This window comes from Xyrauchen texanus, chromosome 33, assembly GCF_025860055.1.
Source record: "Xyrauchen texanus isolate HMW12.3.18 chromosome 33, RBS_HiC_50CHRs, whole genome shotgun sequence".
Classification (NCBI taxonomy): domain Eukaryota; kingdom Metazoa; phylum Chordata; class Actinopteri; order Cypriniformes; family Catostomidae; genus Xyrauchen; species Xyrauchen texanus.
In genome coordinates, this window is record NC_068308.1 from 24,490,637 (window position 1) to 24,513,655 (window position 23,019).

At 38.1% G+C, this 23,019-nt stretch overlaps 1 protein-coding gene across 2 annotated transcripts in view; it reads right to left on the bottom strand.

Annotated features, from left to right (window-relative positions):
- Positions 1-4,652: 4,652 nt before the first annotated feature.
- LOC127626957 (zinc finger E-box-binding homeobox 1-like) overlaps positions 4,653-23,019 on the bottom strand; it is a 100,456-nt gene continuing 82,089 nt past the window's right edge. For both annotated transcript variants that reach the window (XM_052103119.1, XM_052103118.1), the window contains exons 3-8: positions 21,221-21,376; positions 18,481-18,683; positions 17,935-18,046; positions 15,819-17,515; positions 10,042-10,222; positions 4,653-7,470 (exon numbers count right to left, since the gene is read on the bottom strand). In XM_052103119.1, coding sequence (XP_051959079.1) covers positions 6,752-7,470; positions 10,042-10,222; positions 15,819-17,515; positions 17,935-18,046; positions 18,481-18,683; positions 21,221-21,362 — 3,054 coding nt within the window. In that variant the 5' untranslated portion in view covers positions 21,363-21,376 and the 3' untranslated portion in view covers positions 4,653-6,751. The remainder of the gene's footprint in view (positions 7,471-10,041; positions 10,223-15,818; positions 17,516-17,934; positions 18,047-18,480; positions 18,684-21,220; positions 21,377-23,019) is intronic.

The window sequence follows — 23,019 nt, forward strand, 5'->3', positions numbered from 1 at the left end:
AACGTTCACTGTTATTAAATAATATCGATAAATAAGTTACTACATTACATGATATTAAAGCTTGTTTAACAAATGTTAGCAGAGCAGTAGGTGTTCAGAACATGGTAAATTATACTCTCTTTTGATAATCGTGCATCTGTAGCACAAATGCAGATTGTAGAGTTAGGAAGAGAGTTAATCTCTGGTGACAGTGAAACACCTGCTCAGCTAACGGGAGCGTTACAGTTTTCTTTCCTATAAAAAGTCAAAATTATGAGATGCTAAATCATAATTATGAGATGCTTAGTTAAAAAAATATAGATCAAAAGTGTGAGATAAAAAGTCGGAATTATGATAAAAAATTCAAAATTATGAGATGCTTGGTCAAACAAATTATACAAAAAGTCGTAATTATGAGATAAAAGTCAAAATTATGAAATGCTTGGTCAAAAAATGAGATAAAAAAATCGGAATTGTGATATGAAAAAAATCTAAATTATGAGATAAAAGTCAAAATTATGAGATGCTTGGTCAAATTTTTTATAAAAAGTTTAAATTATGATATAAAAAAATCTACATTTTGAGATAAAACTCAAAATTATGAGATAATTGGTAAAAAACAATGAGATAAAAAGTCAAAAGTCTGAGATACTATATCATAATGAAATTAAAAAGTAAAAAAAAATAGATTAAAAATCATAATAATAAGATTAAAAATAAAATGTTGTGATTTTAATGTGATTTAGTCTCATTAATGTGATTTAGTATCTTATAAATATGATTTTCTTTTTATTTATTTAATATTTATGACTTTTTATCTTGCAGCTTTGATTTACCAAAGCACAATTTCTTCCCCTATGTGGCAGAAATGGGTTGCCATACGTTCAAGGACTTTGTTGTCTGAATGAACAAGAAACATGAACATATTTTTTGAGGAACTTTTATTTTGACAGTTGTCATTCCATAACACATATTACTCCATTAGCTTGCTGATGATAATGGAAACATATTTCATGGTGTGAAATCTACAATATGCATCAAATGGATGCTGAGACAAGTGCTTACAATTTATTTAGAAAAATGAACAAAATTCACTACAAGAACTGTCCTCTTCTCCACCATGTAGAAAATGTTCATCTCCTCTCAACTCGGAAACTCTGGTATCAAAATGATCTGTTTCCCAGTCGTAATTATGACTTAGGGAGTCATTCATGTGCAACTTCAGAGTGGGAAACTTGTATTTACGATCATTCTGATAGCACTTGAAGGCAGTCACTATTCACTTTCATTATATGGAAAAAAGAGCAGTATCAACATTCATAAACATTTCTCCACTTTTGTTCCACGGAAGAAAAAAAGAGCCAAATGGGTTTTCAAATTACATTGAGGGTGAGTAAATGATGACAGAATTTTTATTTTGGTGGGAACTAACCCTTTAAAAGCACCAACTGCATGTTACTTATTTCTATAGGAAATTCCAATAAAACATTGTGTCTTTGATGTCATTACTAACGGTCAGCAGTTGAGAGTCTAACTGAGGACAGATGCTGTCATCCTCTTACATCACCATCAGCATGTACATTACATCAAGTGTGCGAATTACACAAAGACCTTCATGGGGGTCAGGGGGTTTGTTTTGTTGTTGTTGGGGTTTTATGATTTAATAATACACATGTATTACATTCCAAATTACTGTAGGTTTCAAGAAATAACAATGGATAAAGTTTGTCATCTTGGAATTCTTGATTTATGGTAAGTTATACACACAATATTGTTCATTGTTAGTTCATGTTACTTTTTAATTATGTTACATTACTAATTTTTAATATTAAAGTGTATTGGTGTATGTAGAAATTTACATATACCATGATTAAAAATGGTGTAAAAAATATTGTATTTTTCATGTTAATTAATTGTGTAATGTTGATGTTTACACACAACCTTATTATAACACGTTACCAATAAATTTAATAAAGATGAATCAAACAATACTTCCATGGACTACCTAAATGTAAATATTATCATGCACTTTCTCAACTACTCCTAAACTAACTTTTCTTCACTAAATAGTGAAAAACCTCCGTCTTTGGTTTCTTTCTCTGGCTCTTGTGGTCTTCACTGGTTATTGAAATCTCAGTACAAAAGGAAAGATTTATTTATTTGTTGCAAACAAGTTATTGGATTTAATAACTGTTAGATCCTCCTTTGGCAGCAATAACCTCAACAAAGCCTTTCCGGTAGATGCAGATTAAACTTGCACAACGTTCAGAAGGAATTCTGGGCCATTTTTCCTTACAGAAATGCTTCAGCTCAGCCATATTCTTGGGATGTCTGGTGTGAACGGCTCTCTTGAGGTCATTTCACAGCATCTCTATGGGGTAAATATCTGGGCTCTGACTGGGCCACCTAAAAGGTGGATTTTCCTTTTATTAAAGCCATTCTGTTGTGGATATACTTGTCCTGCTGCATTAGCCAACTGCTACTTAGCTTCAGCTGGCACACAGCCACCCTGACATTATCCTGTAGGATATCTTGATAAACTTGTGAATGTACTGTTCCCTCAGTGATGGCAAGTGGTTCAGACCCCGAAGTAGCAAAACAGCCCCAAATCATGATGCTCCCTCCACTGTACTTCATGATGTTTTCATGTTGATATGCAGTGTTCTTTAGTGTTGTGTGCTGCTCTTCACAAACTATTCAACCTTAGTTTCATCAGTCCACAAAACATTTTCCCAGTAGCATTGTGGAGTGTCAAGGTTGTCTTTGGCAAAATTCAGACACACAGCAATGTTTTTGTTGGAAAGTAGCGGCTTCCTTTGTGGTGTCCTGCCATGGATATCATGCCTGTTTAATGTTTTCTGTATATTAGACTCATGATCAGAGGTCATGGTCTGTAGCTGTCACTCTGGGGTCCTTCTTTTACCTCATTGAGCATTCTGTGCTGTGCCCTTTGAGTCATCTTGGCTGGATGGCCACTTCTAGGGAAAGCAGCCACAGTACTAAATTGTCTCCATTTATAGACAATTTGTCTAACTGTGCACAGATGAATATTTAAACTCTTCAAGATAAAATTTTAACCCTTTCCAGCTTTATGCAAAGCAACAATTCTTTATCATAGGTCTTCTGAGATCTCTTTTTTTATGAGGCATGTTCCACATCAACTGATACTTTTGTGAAAAGCAAACTCGAAATGTTTGAGTGCTTTTTATACATCAAAATAGCTCTAACCCACACCTCCAATCTCGTTTCATAAATTGGATGCCAGGTTTGACTCTATTTAGCTTTTGTTGACATCAATATTTCACATAATTTTTCCAACCTACAACATGAATGTTTGAATAAGATATTCAATATGTACAAGAACAATACAATAATTTGTGTGTTTTTAGTTAAAACAGATTGTTTTTGTTCATTATTGTAACTTAGATGAAGATTGAAAAAGATTTTACGACAAATATATACATAAATAGAGGTAATTTCAAAGGGTTCACATACTTTTTCTTTCCACTGTATAGTCTAAATACATTCCAAAACATAGAAAAATTACCTTTAGCATATATAAGAAATTTTAAATGTACAGTTTCTCTTTTCACTCATTTTGTCTGAATGATCTCTATCCGCCTAATTCCACCTGCCTCTGACCAGCAATGGCAAATATAGTAAACCTAATTGAAATCATCGCAAGCATTGCTAAAAATTAGAATCAGGTGTACCATTGCAAATGTGCAAATGATTAGAACCTCCCGAGGGAGTAAATTGGAGGGCACTGCCTTATATAAACATCAGACACTTGTGGTCAGGTTTGGTCTAAGCAACTGAGGAGTGCGGCTATAACATACTGAGATCAAAAGAGTTCACTGAGGCCCTCAGAAGATGCTTATAAGTTTGAGCTGGCTTTTCCAAACAGTTTGTTTTCCACTGTTCGTCTACACGCTAAGAATCATACATCATCTGAGAAGTTTTCATCTGGCTATTTACTCAGACCAGATTGTCCAACAACCAAAGTGAACTGCGGTCAATGTTTAACCAAATGAGACTCAATTTTAGATGAAAAAAGCTTTGACTTACAGTCTAGAACTGAAGTCAAAATTAAATAGCCCCCCTCTACTCAAACTCAAATGGTGCAGGATGAGTTACATGCCAAAGTTCAGAAGACATACTTGCATAAAGCTTTGCAGAAGTGAGGAGCATTCTTCTAAAATTACATTTAAATCTGACACAGCCAGGTGACACTAAGCTTAACAAGCTCTGCTTTAACAAATTATTTATGGCAGTTTGACATACACAAACACAGCCAGTCTATTCTCTATTAAGTCAGAGGGCTGAGCAGGCATCACATCAATTTCAGACTTAGTCAGATCATAGATTTGTGTTTTGTCGCATTTATAATTCATGCTCCTCGTCCAAAAAACCTGCACTGCAACCTGATCTTAATCAATGATTTTGGTGCTGGTGGGGTTTGTATTCACAGACAATTCACTGTCTTTGTTTTCCCATCATGATGTTAAGAAACATCATAAACATCCTTTTCCATTTTTTTTTCTGTCACTGTAATCAAACAAAACACAATTATTTATGAATACAGCTCTTGAAAGCTAAAAAAACCACAAAAAAAAAAAAGATTTAAAGATCTAGTAATAGAAGGATTCTAGACCAGAGCGCTGTATGTTCAATTCTTGATGTATTTTATTGTGAGATGGGGAGTCATTAAAAAACTAAATTAAACAAGCAATCAAACAAAAAGCTATCACTAAAAAGATTAAAAGAGGGACATTTAAAGACTTTGTTGCCTTGATGTAGACAAAGAGAGTTAAAAATTGGCACAACCAAACATAAAAAACAAACATTGATGATGTTTTGGCTTCGTTAAAAGGGCAGCACATTTTCATGGTTAAGGACAATCTTTCGATACAACAGCAAAGACTCATGCGCGTATAGCATACAATTAGTTTTCAGAAGTTCAGTAGCTTTAAAATATAATGGGGTAAGAGACAGTAACATGAAAGTGAATGACATGAAAAAGGTAACAGTTCTCGTATACTTTAGGGGTGGGTTTGCTTTCAAACAATGCATTTTGAAAATTTCAAAATAATACTTTTTCTGTTTTAAAACACTTTGAAATGCTCGAGTTTTCCCCCCAGCTTTGAATTCATTTATCTTCGAAATTATTCTTCATACTAAAATATATTATTGTATTAATACAAACTACAGTATTGTACACTACACTGTGTAATAAATAACCATAAAGGAAATACAAAAATAAGACACATAAATATAAAAGGTCTCTAAAACTAAAAATTTAAAGTTATACTGGTGAGGGATGGGAGGGGTAATACTGACTTTACTGGGACAAAAAAAAAAAAAAAAACCATACACACACACATAACACAATGTTCACTGAAACAAACAACCAAACGAAACAAAAAACTTCAATACAAAAGAGACAAAAAATTAATACTGACAGGTAAAAAGGCTGACTGAAAAGAAACATAAAAACACTCAAAGTGAATTCTGCCTACATTTGTTACCTGAAGAAAAAGTGTCGTGCGGCTAAGAATACAAGATAAACAAGTGCACCAAACAGGGGAAAAATGAATAATTCAAGGCTGAAAAAATAGTTTTTCACCTTTTTTGCTCACTGATCGTCTTTCCTGAATTCTTGCATTGTAGTCCTTTTACTGAATTGATCAAAAAAGAGGCAGTCTTGTCCTTTTGTTCAGGACTAGTGGTTTAGATTCAGGGGTCAGAAATGTTGCTACCAAAAATTAAAACAGCAAGAGCCCCACGCGTGAGTATGTTGCCTAGCAACGGCGTCACAGCAAGGGCACTATTCAATGGCACTTCCAACATGCATGTTTTTGCATAAGAGTGGATGGATAGGTGGGGAAGGGACTGATGGCGATCACCTGAAACATGATGAAAACTAATGAGAATGTCTAAATCCAACCAACCAACCAACCATGTGGGATTACTAAGGTTTTCTTTGATGTCTTGGCTTTCAAAAAAATAATTTTGGACTCTAAATGGACAGCCCCGCCACCCCCACCATAACCACATTAATCTTTTTTAGATTTAAGGCTCACAGTCCATGTTGAAATAATACAACAGACAAATGTTGTGCCAGCGAATGCTAGCATGGTATAGGGGTGCTAATACTGGAAGGTAGACATTAAACAACACAAGGCCCATATAGGTGTTCCATAGGTAAACTGGGAATATGGTAGTGCACAGGATTCTTTTTTCTCCTTCAAATGCAAAAAAAATAACAAAAACAAATACTGAGTTTTGTTCATTGGCAATAAAAATGTATAGAAATCTCTTTTCCCAACTGTACATCTTTTAAGGGTAAACTGTGAGTGACAAAACATTAGTAATACTGATAAAACAAATTGACCCAAGACGTTTTAGTAATAAAACATTATTAGCCAAAACATGTCTAGCATTCAGTCCGCATATGCGTCACTTTTTTTTTTTTTTTACTTTTATTTATACAAACCATACTTAAACATTGAAAATTGTCTATGTGGAAAAAGTAACTAGTTTGTATTTATCAGGCACACCTGGGGGTTTTATACACAGTAGTGGGCTTAAATGCAGCGTAAAAGCAATCATGATCTCTTCCTATCTTTCTTTCCTAACCTCGCTCTCCTGTTACCACTTAACACAGTCCGATCTCAGGAAGAGACTTTTTTTGTTCCTTCAAATTAGTAACTTACGTTGAAACAACGTTGTAAGGAATAAGGGTCATAAAAACACAGTTGTGGTTTTCTCTTCATTTAACGTCTCCATTCATAACAGGTGTGTTTCCTTTATTTTCACTGTCTTTCAGTGCTCTTTTTGTCATGTCCTTCATGTTTTCAAGAGCTCCTGTGTCCATGGCCTCCTTGTCCTCTGTTTGTTCTTCATCTCTGTGTTCCTCCTCTTTGCATTCATCCTGCATCACCACGACCTTCAGCATCTGTCTGTTATTTTCTCCATCAGCCTCCCTCTCACCTCCCTCTCGCGTCTCTTCCTCGCCATTTTCTCGGACCTCCTCCGTCTCGTCTTGCTCGCCCTCCTCCATCCTCTCTCCTTCCTCCTCATCTCCTTCCTCCCCAATCTTTACCACCTGAATCTCATCCTCATCCACTATGCTCCCCAAGCCCATCTCATCCTCTTCCTCACTCTCATCCTCTCTGGTACTACTCCCCCGCTCGTCTGAGTCCAGGTGGGAGGGAGGCGATGTTGCTGCGCTGCCTGTCCGAGGCTGCTCCTCGCCAGGGTTGTCTTCTTCCTCGGCCCCCTGTCCCAGACCTTGACCCAGAGCCTCCTTCTTACAGTAGGAGTAACGGTGGTTCATGTGTTGCGAGTAGGAGCCGGAGTGGGAGAAACGCTTGCCGCACTTGTCGCACTGGTAGGGCTTTTCTCCGGAGTGTAGGCGCAGGTGTTCTATCAGGTGGTGCTTGTGTTTGAAAGCCTTGCTGCAGGTGCCACATTCATGAGGCCTTTTACCTGTAGGAGATGAAATTTTATTCTATTAGTAATTTCCTTGGATTACTTCTCAAATCACACCACCGGAAAATACAACAACAGACAGAATTATTTTAATTTTTTTCCAGAGCTCCTTGTAGAACTTAGAGTAGATGTATTTTTATCTTGACACAATCTAAAGCGACTGGCTTTTCCCGGAATGGGAAGCTGCCATCATAACGTCAGAGCTCCTTGGTCTAACAACACAGAAACGCTTCAAAATAAAAGCTAATTTTAAAGGCAAAAAACTATAGTTATGCAATATTCCCTGTTATACTACTACTACTACTACTACTACTACTAATAATAATAATAAATCAATAGAATTTGTATAATATTCAAGCAATATCTCACATCTGTGCTGTTATGCAGCACTTTATTTGACAGAAATAACTCAAATGTTGTATTTTTGGATTGTGCTGTGCGGTTCTGTATAAAAGCACTTCATTTGACAAAAATAAAACAATATTGTGTTGAAAATGAATGGTTATACATTGATTTAATGTAATGTTTAATTCATTTATTTATTTAAAAACCATTTGGATGATAAAATTTTAATAAACTGTTGATATGGTGTTCAGAAAAAAAATGAAATAAAAACAGGTATCGGACTTGGTATCGGTGAGTACCAAAAAAAGTATCAGTACTCGTATTCGTAAAAATGGTATCGTGACATCCCTAAAAAAAGGATGAGAGGAAAGAACATGGTTTCCGTTCAATATGTCGTACTAGCTTAAGGCCCTAATCAGTGTCAGAAAATACATTTATTTTTCAATATTTAATATTTGCCCTCTGAAATGTAGTTTTTGGGGCATTTTTTTTACCTCTACAATCCAAAAAATATATTTTTCAGATTTATGCATTTCAATTTCATATCAAATTGAATTGAGTAATCCTTAAGAACATTTAATTAAAAACCTAAGATATTTTAAGTTTTATTAATTTGATTTTGTTAAAGATTACACAGTTCAATTTGATGGAAATTTGTTATGAAATTAAAATGCGTAAATCTTTTAGTGTAAAGGGGCATACAACATACAACTGAAACAGCACGTATATTTCTAACATACAAAAAACAGCATGTTGTCAATTTATGTTAAATACTTTAATTGAATAAATGAATTGAAATACACAGCAAAAATCACTTTCTTGATAAGTATTTTGCCTTAGATTCCAGTAAAAATATCTAAACATCCTTAAAAAAAGAACACTTTTACTCAAGAAGCAAAATTGCATAAGGTAATAAGACTTGTTTTAAGAGAATATTTATTGAATTCATTGAATTGTGTATTGAATATTGAATTGTGTAAAAGGGCGTACTTCTTTCAAATATATTAAAAACAACATGTTGTCAATTTATGTCAATTACTTACATTGAATAAATTAATTGAAATACACAGCCATAAATAAATAAATTAAATCATTTTCTTAATCAATATTTTTGCCTTAGTTTCCAGTAAAAATATCTAAAATATTTGTAAACAAGATTACATTTACCAGAAAACATTTCTTTATATAAGCTTTCATTTCTTACCCCATTGGAATATTATTATTTCTTGTGTGAACTTCACTAAATTTGTTAGATTTATGTTTTCAACAAGAAAGAGTTTTGCTGATGGGTTAAGAAAAATGAAATAAATTCATGATATATTCTTTGAAAACAAGTTTTAAATCAAATGCACTTTTGCTTCTCAAGTGAATTTACCAAGTTTAAAGAATGTTTAGATATTTGTACTGGAAACTAAGACAAAAATACTGATTAAGAAAACTGGTCTGGAAGAACAGTTTATAAAAATGTGGCTTCGGAAAGAGGAATAGAGAGGCAAAAAGAAAAGACAGTGAAACTTGTGGTTGCATAAGGCACAATGATGTCATTTGGATGAGTGCTGCTTGCTTTTGGCCAGGTATCCTAACAGTGAGAGGTGACCTGCTCTTGGCTTTGCTAGCTTCTCATGTTTTTAGAGCAGAAGAAAGGGGTGGAGTGTAAATTACTAACAGAAAACTGATGCAACAACTTCAAGGTTTCGTTGTGAGAAGGTAATGTATTTGGCCAGCGGATCTGCTCCCTGTTTAATATGTAAAATTGCTGCAATACTGTGTACTCTGTCATAAATTCCCCTTCAATATCACTTTAAATCATATTTCTACAAATGCCCGGCAGCTTACTGACGAGCGAACATCTAAAAACAAGCTTAAAGGGATAGTTCACTCAAAAATGTCATTTACAAACCCATATGTAGTTCCAAACTCATATGATTTTCTGTCTTTCATGGAACACATATTGAAACGTTAGCTTCGGTCACTATTCACTTTCTTTATATGGAATAAAGATGCAGTGAAAGTGAATGTTGAGGCTGTAATTCTGCCTAATGTCTCCTTTTGTGTTCCAAACGTAGAACAACATGAGGACGTTTAAATGATGACAGAATTTTCATTTTTGGGTGAACGATCCCTTTGACTTCTGGCAACTTTCTTTATGGCAAATTTTTCCTATGGGTGTACATGTGTGAATTTATATTTTCTTTTGGCACTGAGTGTGTAAGAGAGTCCCACCTGTGTGTTCGTATTTATGGCGGAGCAGTGAACTGCTCTTCTGGAAGATTTTGTCACACAGGTCACAGGCGTATAGGCCACTCTCAGTCCTTTTCATCTTCTTCCTTGTCGGCCCTGAGTCTGAGTCTGTCTGTTCGTCTAACATTGATGTGACTTCTGAGCCCATCTCCTGTTTCTCCTCCTACATTTAGCAATGCACAAATAGAGAGAGAAAAAAAGCTAATTGTATTTAAAGTACTATAATTAAGATATGATTTTAGGTTTGAAATCTAGACAAAGTATATAAACTTGACTATATACATTGTTCCCAATAAATATTTGGATACTTAAGAAGAATTGTGTATTAATGGGATTGCATTGAAACAAAATATCAAAAATATCATGGAATTCATTTGATAGATAGCAAAAGCACACATTGCAAGCAAAACGTTCCACAGTTATATGTAAAGATACACTGTTAAAAAAAAAAAAAAAAAAGACAAAGTTTTTGGACACATTCTGGTTGTCAAACTTCGATATGCCCATAGTTAATGTGATGAACAACACATGTGGTTACTCAGCTATTACACCTGTGTGAACTTAAGGGGAACTGACTAACTTCATACAATTATAAAAGAATAAGAACACGGGAACCAGTTATTTAAATGTAATGGCAAAAGTGGCTCAGAAACGTTAGTTCTGAGAAAATGTCTAACATCATTTGTTTGGAGATATCCCTTGGTTTGATATTTTTGCAATGACATTCATACATTTTAATTCTTTTAATTGTGGTATGAGTATGGAGTTATATTTGTGCCACAATTCTGAGCAAGCAAAATGATATCTTGAGCACACAAACATTTTCTATGTGTGCAAAACATTTTTTTAAGTTCACAAAAAAGGCATTTTGCATGCAGGTGAACTTAGTTTTGTAAAGCAATGTATCTTCTTGAAAATATTAATTATTTTTAGTTTTTTCTCTTTTTCTCCCAATTTGGATTGCCCAATTCCCAATGCGTTTTAATGCACTCAGCACACCCTGGGATTCAAACTAGCGAACTCAAGGGGTGTAATCAACATCTTTAACACTGAGCTACCCAGTTTTTACTTTTTGAATGTGAATTTGCTCATAATTCTGAAATTAATGTAACTCCACTGTTGTTTTGCGTGTGCAAGATCTCACTCGCTCTCTCATTAGATGCACACTGCTTGCTCAGCATGTTTGCAGCGTTACAATGTGCCCGAATTTCAGCCACTCCGGTAGTAAATTTAATGAGGTAGTACATTTTAATTGGCTGGCTAGATCACTGATCACACTGCTCATCAAAACAGGAGGAAGAGGACAAGGGGATTGTTTGTTTTTAAGAAAGGAAATGTGTAACACACTATAACCACACGTGAGTTGATCTTTTGTTGAATTAATAGTGTAGTTTTGGGGGAGCTTAATTTGACATTTATCTATCCCAAAGTATATTCTGAGCGCAGTTTATTAAAATAAATGTGACCAAATTAAAGTCTACCATGCATCAGCAACCACGACTTCTTTTTGTTATTACATTAAATATTATTTTTGGGGCTGTCAATCATTGGCATACAGTTCACAGCAGTCCATTTCACAAGTGAATTTGTCAATCAGTTGGAGATTTATTATGAGGGCTTGTTTAAGGACCCGTCAATGTACACCTGCGTCAGACATTTTTTTATTATTTTTTTAGAAACAAGCCAGGGGTATACATATTACACAATACTACAGATATATTTTACAATAATGCCAAGACATTATATTCATTACATAGTGCAATGGTTTTCAATGCTTTGTTGTTGGACGTACAAAGAGTATTTAAATAACATTTAAAGTCTTTACAAAAAAGTGCAAATAGGGACATAAATTTACACTTGTGTATAAAAAACTTGGCAAGAAAAATAAAGATTAATCAGAAAATATTAACTTAAGTTATCAAAATTGTGAAAACCAAATAAAACGTCTTTATAAAGTGAAGAAAAACTAGTTAAAATAGAGGTATGTACAAACAAACAAAATTCTCCAAAATACTATAGCGTGGACACATTCCCAAAAAAGATGAGGGGCAGATTCATCTACAGCATTACAGAAGGAGCAAAGTGGATCTATTTCAGGGAGCATGTTTCTTAAATAAAGAGTGACTGGGTAAAAATGGTGTAACAGTTTAAAAGACAAGTTAAAAGAGTTCTTTTCCATTTTCTCTTGGCCTATGTCAGGTTTGACAAAAGCCTTGTGTATTTAAATATTATAAATATTGCCTACATTAACATATGCTATTCTTGTTACGAAGGCAGGTGAAGGCAGATGAGGGGTGAGGATCTAAATGCATTTTTTATTGAAAATGATAGAGTCCGCTACATTCTCCAGAAAGTCGCGAATGTGGTCCTCCACAGGACGGTCCTCTTGCATGAGGCAGAGCAGTTTATAATTTGCCTGTTGCACCACTAGATCCATTTTGGGTCGGCCATTCTGTTACGAAGGCAGGTGAAGGCAGACGAGGGGTGAGGATCTAAATGTGTTTTTTATTGAAAATGATTCAGACAAACAAGGCTGGAACAAATGAAACGTCCACGATGGGAAAACAAAATGAAAACACGAGAAACATCCACGGAGGGCAAATGTAACAGTACATATGAACAAACAAATCCAAACATCTACATTCAACGACCGACCGCGACTGAACAAACAACGGGGCTTAAGTACACAGGGAGAGTGATGATCAAATGAGACACAGACGTGAGAACAATGAATGACAGGCAATGATGAGGGCAGGGAATTATGGGAAGTGTAGTTTACAACAGTTGACAAGTGAAACACGGGGCAGACAACAGAGGATCGTGACATAACCCCCCCTCTGAGGAGCGGATTCCAGACGCTCCAAAAAGGAAAAACACCCACACAAACAAAAACAAAATCATCCAAGGAGTGAGGGGGGGGGGCAGGCAGACCAAGGAGGGCACAAGGGACAAACAGACAGTCCAAGGGGGGCACAAGGGACAAACAGACAGTCCAAGGGGGCACAAAGGGCAAGCAGGCAGTCCTCGGGGGCACAAGGGGCAGACAGGCAGTCCAAGAGGGCCACAAGACGGGGACTGGGTCAGGTGGCCTGGGAGGTGGCCACAGGACAGGGTCTGGGTCAGGAGGCCTGAGTGTCGGCCACAGGGCAAGGACAGGTTCAGGAGGCCTGGGAGCCGGCCGCAAGGTAGGGTCTGGAGGCCTGGGAGCCGGCCACAGGACAAGTTCAGGAGGTCTGGGAGTCGGCCACAGGGCCACAGCCATGGAGAACTCCGAGGGCGGAGCAGTGGTAGGCGGAGCCATGGAAGTTTCAGGTGGCGGAGCCATGGAGGGCGGAGCCGTGGAAGACTAAGGTGGCAGAGCCATGGAAGGCTCAGGAGGCAGAGCCGTAGAAGGTTCCGGAGACAGGGCCGTGGAAGGTGGAGTCATGGAGAACTCTGGGGGCCGAGCCGTGGAAGGTGGAGTCATGGAAGGCTCAGGAGGCGGAACAGTAGAAGGCTCTGGAGATGGAGCCGTGGAAGGCAGAGCCGTGGGAGGCGGAGACGTGGGAGGTTCGGGAGGCGGAGCCGTGGAAAGCTTTGGAGGCCGAGCCGAGGGAGGCTCTGGATGCAGAGCCGGGGTAGGCTCGGGAGGCGGCATCGTAGAAGGCTCAGGAGGCGGAGCCGAGGGAGGCGGCGCCATAGAAGGCTCGAGAGGCGGAGCCCTGCATGGCTCGCGAGGCGGAGCCCTGCGTGGCTCGGGATGCGCTGGCTCTGGGACGGTCGAGGCTACAGGCGCTGATTTGTTGATCGAGGCATGCATGAGCTCTGGTTCGCTGAACATTGGAGGCAGAGCCATGGGAGGTGCTGTGGACGGAGCCGTGGAAGGCGGAGGCTGGAGAGCAGAAGCCTTTCCTCTTCTCTTCCTCCTCCTCCGGGCGGATGAGGCTGACAACGCTGGGTCGCTGACCGTGGCAGGCGTGGGCTCTGGCTCGCTGACCGTGGCAGGCGTGGGCTGGGGAGTGGAAGCCTTTCCTCTTCTCCTCCGGGTGGACAAAGCTGGCACCACTGGCTCTTTGGCTGTGGAGGGACAAGCCTTGGAAGGCTGGGGGGTGACCATTGTGGGAGGAGAGGTAGGGCCTTCTTCAACTATGCCCACAGTGAACGGCGAGCCGCAGACTAGTAGAGTCTCCTCCACAAATTCGAGGAGCGTCCAGAGGCGAGTCGCCGGTGGCAACCACTCCTTGAGCGAACTGTTCAGATTTGCCCTGAAGAACACCACCAGGAAGTAGTCCGGGAAGTCCGCTACATTCGCCGGCTCCAGAAAGTCGCGAATGTGGTTCTCCACAGGACGGTCCTCTTGCATGAGGCAGAGCAGTTTATAATTTGCCTGTAGAACAGCTAGATCCATTTTGGGTCAGTCGTTCCGTTACGAAGGCAGGTGAAGGCAGACGAGGGGTGAGGATCTAAATGCATTTTTTATTGAAAATGATAGAGACAAACAAGGCTGGAACAAATGAAACGTCCACGATGGGAAAACAAAACGAATACACGAAAAACATCCACAGAGTACACAGGCTGGAGAAACATCCATGGAGGGCAAAGGTAACAGTACATATGAACAAACAAATCCAAACATCTACATTCAACGACCTAACAAACAACGGGGCTTAAGTACACAGGGAGAGTGATGATCAAACGAGACACAGGTGAGAACAATGAATGACAGTTAATGATGAGGGCAGGGAATTATGGGAAGTGTAGTTTACAACAGTTGACAAGTGAAACACGGGGCAGACAACAGGGGATTTTCTTGATAATAAATTAGAAAAGATGTTTATGTTTGCATTTCAAACCTGTGGGGTATCTTGAAATGTTCAGTAAGCTGTTTTAATGAAGTTTATATTGTGGGGTATATTGAAATGTTCAGTAAGCTGTTTTAATGAAGTTTATATTGAACCACAATTTTGAGACTGCAAAAAGGGAAAAAAATTATAAAAATAAAATTCCTAAGCATTGCATGCTACTATATTTAAAAAAAACTTTCATAACAGTAAGTTAAGCCTTACAGGATTTCTGGGATGTCTATAATCCACAGGGTAAATATCTCTTGTAATGATAATTACAGTATATATAAAGTGTGAACTTAACTTGGAGCATTGTGCCTGTTGGCTCTTCTGCTACATTTACACTGAAATGTTCATGGTTGCTTTCACTACCTCAAAGTGTCCAATCACAGAGTGCTTGTAAGCAGCTCCTAATAGCCAATACTGACATAGGAGGTGGAACTTTTCGGAATACGGGTAGAAAAGAAAGTGATCAGCATAAAGTTCTGAGCACATGCAGCGTGCATAGGAGGAGAGAGAGAGAGAGTGAGATCCTGCACACGCAAAAAATAAATTAATCTTTGCAAGAAGATACAAAGTTCAAGCGCGTGCAAAATAACTATTTGTGTGGTCAAAATACCATCTTGCAAACACAGAATACATTTTTTGTGCTCAAAAGTTAATCTTGCACATGCAAAATAACCTTTTTATATCATCTTGCATGCTCAAAATATCATCTTGTGCACAGAGAAAAAAATGTATCTGCTCAAAATATCATCTTGCACACTCAAAATATATTTTTGCGCACGCAGAATTGTGGCTCATATATAACTCCATAGTTTTTGAAGCCACTGTATAAAAACCTTCTGTGTGAGGGAGTCTGGAGCTTTGCTATATGAGAGTTAATACCCTGTACTCTAAAGCTAACATCTAATGATTGAAATGTTTTGCCCTCACCTTGATACCATTGACCTGCAGTAAGTTCTTCTGTGGTGTGTCAATGACTGCTGGGCTGGAAGATGTAGTGGTGTAACTATAGGCCAGCTGTGGGATCAGGATGGTCTGTTTAGTGGTGGTAAGTGCACGTAGACATTGTCCTTGTCCCTGGTCAGTGATTGCCACTAGTGTGGGCAGTTCAGTGGTCACAATGTTTATGGGATTGGCACTTGGTTGGCTGACATATATGGCAGCATTGGAGGTTGCATTGCTGAGCAGTTCCTTCTTTGTGCAAGTCAAATTCAGTGGCTCCTCTTGAGCCGAGTAAACAGTGTTAGCAGGACTGCTAGCCATAGCAGCTGTAGCAGCGGATTTTGGTAGAGATAGATCAAGAGGACCCTCACCCTCATTAGTCCTGGCCGGGACAGGACCATCATGGGACAGGTTTAGTGGTGAAGAAGTAGGGGCACTCTCAATCCCATTTATCCCAGCTGGAATGCCCTCTGCTGGGCTACAGCAATCCCTATCCCCTTGCTCCTCTGAGTTCATTTGGTCATCTGGCTCAATTCTAGGTGTTCCATCCCCTATAGTCCCATCCAAATCATCAGGAGTGTTCTGCTCACCTTCAGGCAAGGGTGAAGAGGGGTCTACAGAAATCTGTCCCAACTGCATCTTCTCAAACCACTTCTTCACCACCTCTGCTGGAAGACTGACGGACTCAGATATCTTTGCCAGCTCATCCTTGGTTGGCTCATTATTCAAGGCAAAGTAAGCCTTAAGCAAGGAAAGAAGGTTATTTAGTGGAGGGTGACCAGGACAAAGTCCTTCCTCCAAGTCCATCTTCAAGTCCATCTCAAGATTTTTCCCATTTACCCTATGTCCATCTTTACCACAGTGCTTATGTGTTGTGTCATTGTGAAGCATTTTCTTCTCGTCCACAGTGATGGTGGTTTTGTCCCTATTTGTCTTGATCGTCAGGTCCTCTGGCAGCTTCTGACCCTTGCAGACCACAGTGTTTGCCCCCAACGGCTCTGTCTTTGTACTCTGCAGGACTGCTTGGGCCTGTGAAGGGTCTAGGCTGTAGTTGATGATGATCTTGGTATTGCCGTCCTGATCCAAGATGGGAAGACTAATGGCCTGGATAACTTGCTGGGATGCCTGGGCAATGCCCACACCTGCTGCTCCAACAATTCCTGTCCCTGCTTGCTGCCCCTTGGCCTGTGTGCTTTCCAGCACCTGCCTGATGATATTCCCATCCACTGCCACCTTCAGCACATTCTGCAGGTCACCCAGGTTGATGCTGATAGGTGAGACCAGGCCCAAAGTTGGGAGCACAACAGCCTGTACGGCGCCCTGGAGGGGGGCTGCAGCTCCACCCTGGAAGATGCCATTAACCCCTCTAGTAGATGGGGCCACTACCACAGGCTTGTACTCATAGTCCAGTGGCTCAGACTTGATCTGTGTCACGGGAAGCTGCTCCTGAAGGGGTTTGCTGTTGTCCAGTTTGTCTCTGACTTGGGCACGTGCTGTAGGGGAAGAGGTTGGCAGGGATGGGGAGGAGCACTGCGGGGTCTTTGCAGCCCCAGTAGCGGGAGAGGGTCGTGGCCGCCCATTTACAGAGATGAGGCTGATGCACTTCTTACTGCTGATGTGGGAACTATAGGAGCCCGAATGAGAGAAACGCTTCTTGCAGTTGGAGCATTCATAAGGCTTTTCTCCTACAGAAAAAACACAATAAAAAATAATTACAAGATAATACACAACAGACAATTTTGGGCAATTACAATGTTTTCAGTTTGCTTTTACTGTTGATGACACAGTCGTGTGTGGCAGATGTTTGATCAAAAGAATGGTTGAGAAATATCTATAAGTAAATTAACAACACACTTAATTTGCTGCTAATCCTCAAAAAAAAATAAAGTAAAATAAAATAAAATAAAACACGGTGTGCAATGTTTAAAGGTCTATCTAGAAACTCTCTTAGAAAACCTTTGATAGTAAGTATTTGAAGAATTTTAAAGTACCCAAATGCTGAAGTGCCCTACAAATTTGAACAAAGTGCACAAATGCACACACATATGCATGCTTGCAAACACACATGACAATCACATACAAGCAAATCTGAGGTAGTCCTCACCACTGTGGATGCGCAGGTGTTCTTTCAGGTGGTGTTTGTACTTGAAGGCTTTGCCACATTCAGTGCATTTAAACTTACGATTCCCTCCTCCACCTGACTGAGTAACATGCCGCTAAAGAAAGTGAGAGAGAATGTCTAAGTTATTCTCAGGTGACTTATCCTGCTGTTTTATTATGTATAAGTTTAAGAACTCTTGTGACAGATACGCTATAATTGCATAGTGTCAAAATAAATTTACAACATTTCACAATATAGAAATGAGAAGTTCAATAGGTCAAGCATGAGTGGCATTTAGCCACTGGATTGTTTGTGACTTAGCCTTGTGTTAAATTAAACTGTTTCGAGTCTGTTTTTAAACTTATGGTTTTCACAAAAATACACAATATTCTAAAGTCTTATAGTTTTAGATTTTTACTTTTTTCCCCAATTGTGCTCTAGAAACTATTTTGACCACTTGTCAATAAACTGCTTAACACAATTACCAACTAAAAATGTAATTAATAAAACAAACAATTTTCAATGGATTACTTATTAAGGACAGAATACCTGCTCTCGGCCAGCTTTGTGTGCAGTCATGTGTCTGTCCAGCTGTGTACGGTAGGCAAAGGTGTAGCTGCAGAGCGAACAGCTGAAGTTGTCCTCACTCTTCTCGTGTCTGTATTTAATGTGCTCCTTCAGTGAGGTGTAACGCTTGTAGCCACGAGAACAATACGGACAGGTGAGGAGCTGAGAAAACGAATCTGGTGTGCCTTAGAAAGAGAGAGAGATAAGGATTACAAATGAGAACAGGAAGGAAGAGTGATAGAGTGAAAGATTATAAACTAAGTTGTATGTGTAGTGCACAGATAAACATATGTGATAGATGTAAACCCTTAACCTCCCTCAGGTGATATTTAAAGGTGCAATATGTAACAATATTCATTTAATATTCACCCTTATTTTGCCAATGTGTGATTGGCTTGTAACGCAACTTAAAAAATGATTACTTCCCGGACTTCCTATGTTGCCTATTAAAGCCTGTAGACTGATTTTCATGCAAAGGGAGCGCGTCAACAAACTGCAACACAAGGTAACGTTATCTTAGAGATGGAATCCAGCAAACGTCACAACACCAACTCCTACACAAACTCAGAGTAAGCCATAAAAACAAAAAAAAACTTTTCTGGCAAAGCTGGAATGTTTTTGTAGTCAAGCAAAAACTAAAGTGAACATCAGCAGGGCATTTGATTCCTGGAGGGACATTCATTTGGTTTTGGGGATCAAAACCAACCCTAAATTGGTGTTTTTTTTTTTATTGGACAAGTAAGCTTACATAACTGCAAAGCATGTGAAATATAGTGCTATAAATCTGTGTCATTTTAGCTAACTTGATCTTGCCTGCTAATGCTGACAAATTGCAAGCTACATATAAATTTCAACAATCTTTATATTAAAAGTCAGGTATGCTGATTCACATTAACTGTCATAAACAATGTTAATCTGTAATTATTCAGCAAGGTAAACTACAATAACACATTAAATGAATGCTAGACAATGCCTAAGATAATGCAAAAAGCTTTTTAGGTTAACTTACCTAGGTTATACAGAAAATATATACATTCTATTATTGTAAAACAATAGCGCATCGATATTTTAAAATGATAGTTGTGATGGAATCACATCTATACTGAATTGTGTCAACATATTTATAATGTACAGTTTATTTTATAACCAGCTACTGTCATCATCCACCAAATTTAGCTAAAAGCTATTGATAAAGCTGGCTAGCTAGCTAACACCTAAGAAACCATCATATAAATGCAGTCAATTTATCATGCAAAGAAAAGTGATTACTTCAAACTACAGTCTTGCATAGTCAAACCTATATACACACTTTGTTTTAGCCCTGTTCCAGCACTGGAGAGTCAAATATAATATACAGTCTCAAAGTTTGTAGTAAAACAATCATAACTGTGTAAATTTAATTATGCTACCTCGTTTGTCAGCATGATGTCGGTGAATAAAGTTGTCTCTATGTACGTTACGTCATTGTTTTGGCCGATGCTCACGTCCCTATGGAGTGTGCACGAGCACAAGCAACAGGTAGCTGGCTGCAGTTCACTTAACGGCCACAGGTGTCATTAATATCAAGGGTTTCTGAATCTTACATACTGCACCTTTAATAATGATGTCCCCATTTGGAAAAACATTCATAACATTTTCTTTTTCTAAAAATGCACCTTTTTTAGAGGAATGGATAGGTTAGTCTATAGTATTTATATATACTATACATACATATATATACCTTCTATATATATATAGAGAGAGAGAGAGAGAGAGAGAGAGATCAATGAAGTAATGAAGAAGAATATGAGGGTTAGATGAGGTCTTTAATGTGCGCAAGTGACAGTTTCCATTCTGAGAGATCTCTAGCATGAAGCGACGAACAACAATAGCAAAAATGAAAAGAAAAGAAATGGCAGCTGGGTAATCAAAAACTGTATGCCTAAAAAAAAAAAAAAAAAAAAAATATATATATATATAAAAAGGGAAACAGAAAAACAAGCTGGAGAAGATCTGACAGCAAATATTACCAGAATAATAAAGCCACTAACATTGATGAGACATCCCTGACACTTTAATACAGAGCACCCTGGAACATTAAACTCATGCAGTGTCATTCATTAAGACATTAATAGGTTTAAGTACAAAGCCACTGTAGAGCATAGAAATCATGACATAACATTGTCAGCATATTTATCACATGCCACATAGATTTTAACTGAATAATATTCTGGATCTAAATGTTCAAATGTCTTTTGAGAAAATCAGGAACAAAGACACCTGAATGGGTTTCTGTCCAACTCTCACACAGGTAACATATTACCTGTTAACAGGTAATGTATTAACCCTCTCCCTCTAGTCAGGGGAAATGTTCTCACTCTTTCATTAACACACGGCAACAGGGACGTGAGAAATTAGCTCAGGTATTGGAGATTTGCTCAGGTGTTGCAGGTGTAACAGAAATATACTTTTTGGATTCATTAGCAGCCCCTGTTCAAGGAAAAGTATGGACATGGTGGCCATCTCCATATATCCGATTCGAAAGAAGTGTTTGTACATAATTGTGTTCATCATGTGTGGTTATGCCTGAATGGGGTCTGTTTTATAATCATTAATGAAAAATGTTTTGTTAACTGAAATGAACAAAATCCACAATATATAAGACAAAATCATTCAAGATGCCAAAACCTTTCATAAGTGTTTACACTGTGTGTGAGGGATGTTTTTCTGCGTGCGTGTGTACCATTTTCGTCATGTCCACTTGTCTCTGGCGTGCCCTGTCGTGGTTCATCGTCTGGTGCCTCTGGGAAGATGACTGCCGTGTCTCCTTGTTGGAGAATCTTCTCAACCAAAGCATCTCTGCTCCTCTCATCCTCATCCGACATACACTCCTCTTTCACTGCAACACACACACACAAAACTATAACTGTCCCAAATATCCTATGGGCATATGCACTTGTGTGATAATGCAGTGCATTTATTTTGCGTTCCACCAGTGCAAAGTTTCAGTTATACATTGCTAATTTCTTCTTTAATTCATAGGATGTAAATACCTGTATGCATTAATGAATCTGAGTTTATTTGTTAAAATATTATGTGTTCTTTTCTCAGTGTGCATTGCAATTGCATATGCAGTTTGTGTTCCTGACATTTAGGTGAATGATGTCAGTAATAATATATTGCCAATGATAGCCCACATTGTAAGTGCTTCTTTATGTTTAATGTTGTCATACATTTACTGATGTATTGTATTCTGTTTATTTCAGATTAAACCATTCAAACTACATTTGATCCACATTTGAAAGCACAGTTTAGCTGATATTTTGATTATATCTAAAGCATCTGAATAACACATCTGTGCCACCTTTGTGCTCAACATATCTTTTTTCTACTAAAACATTACTGTTTAAAGTACTGTAGGACTCATACTCAGTGCATTGCTGTACAATTTTTAGATAAAGAGTTAAACTATCCTCTCTCTTGTCAAGATTTCTTGCCAGAGTACAGAAGTGCACTCCACATATCTTAAAGGGATAGTTCACCTAAAAATAAAAATTCTCTCATAATTTAACACTCACGCCTTTCTTCTGTGACTTTCTTCTGCTGAAAACGATTTTAAGAAGAATAAAGGCAGCATAAAAGTAATCCAAATGACAGTTTAAACCATGTCTTCAGAAGAGATATGATAGGTGTGGGTGAGAAACAGATCAATATTTAATCCTTTTTTAGCAGAAATTCTCCTCCTTGCCCAGTAGGTGGGAATATGCACAAAGAATCAGAATCACCAAAAATAAAAGTGTGTAAGTGAAAGTGGAGATTTATATTAAATATTTACTTAAATATTTGTCTGTTTCTCACCCACACCTATCATATAGTTTTTGAAGATATAGATGTAACCACTGGATTACCACATGTAGTAAGGATTACTATTCTGCTGCCTTTATGTGCTTTTAGACCTTCAAAGTTATGGCCACCATTCACTTGCATTGTGAGGAACTACAGAGCTGACATTTTTCTAAAAATCTTCAACAAACATTGAAAAACATTGTTTGTGTTCAGCAGAAGAAAGACAGTCTTACACATCTGGGATGACATGAGGATAAGTAACTGATGAGAGAATTACAATTTTTAGGTGAACTATCCCTTAACTCATTAATAGTCCCTCACAAGAACACTCTCAATTAACAAAGCTGTTTACAACTATCACTCCAGTTTAGTTGCATCGCCCGCTAGCAGTGCAAACCGTCTACCAGTTGGAAGATATCTGTCCAGTGCACCATAAAATAATATATGAAGAATGAGTAATTAGAAACAGAGCAAATAACAGCCAAAATACTTTTGGAAATAAAAAGTGTGGTGACTCATTATTAAACATAGAATTAACTAAATACTCACAGCTTTACATACGTAAACCCCCCCAAAAAACACATTTTATTCCCCTAATGGTTACCTATTAAATGCAAATGAAAAAAAAAAAAAAATGATTCTGGTGCAGCTAATTCAATTTCGGGCTTATTGCACAATCTGAGCTCAACCTCCCCA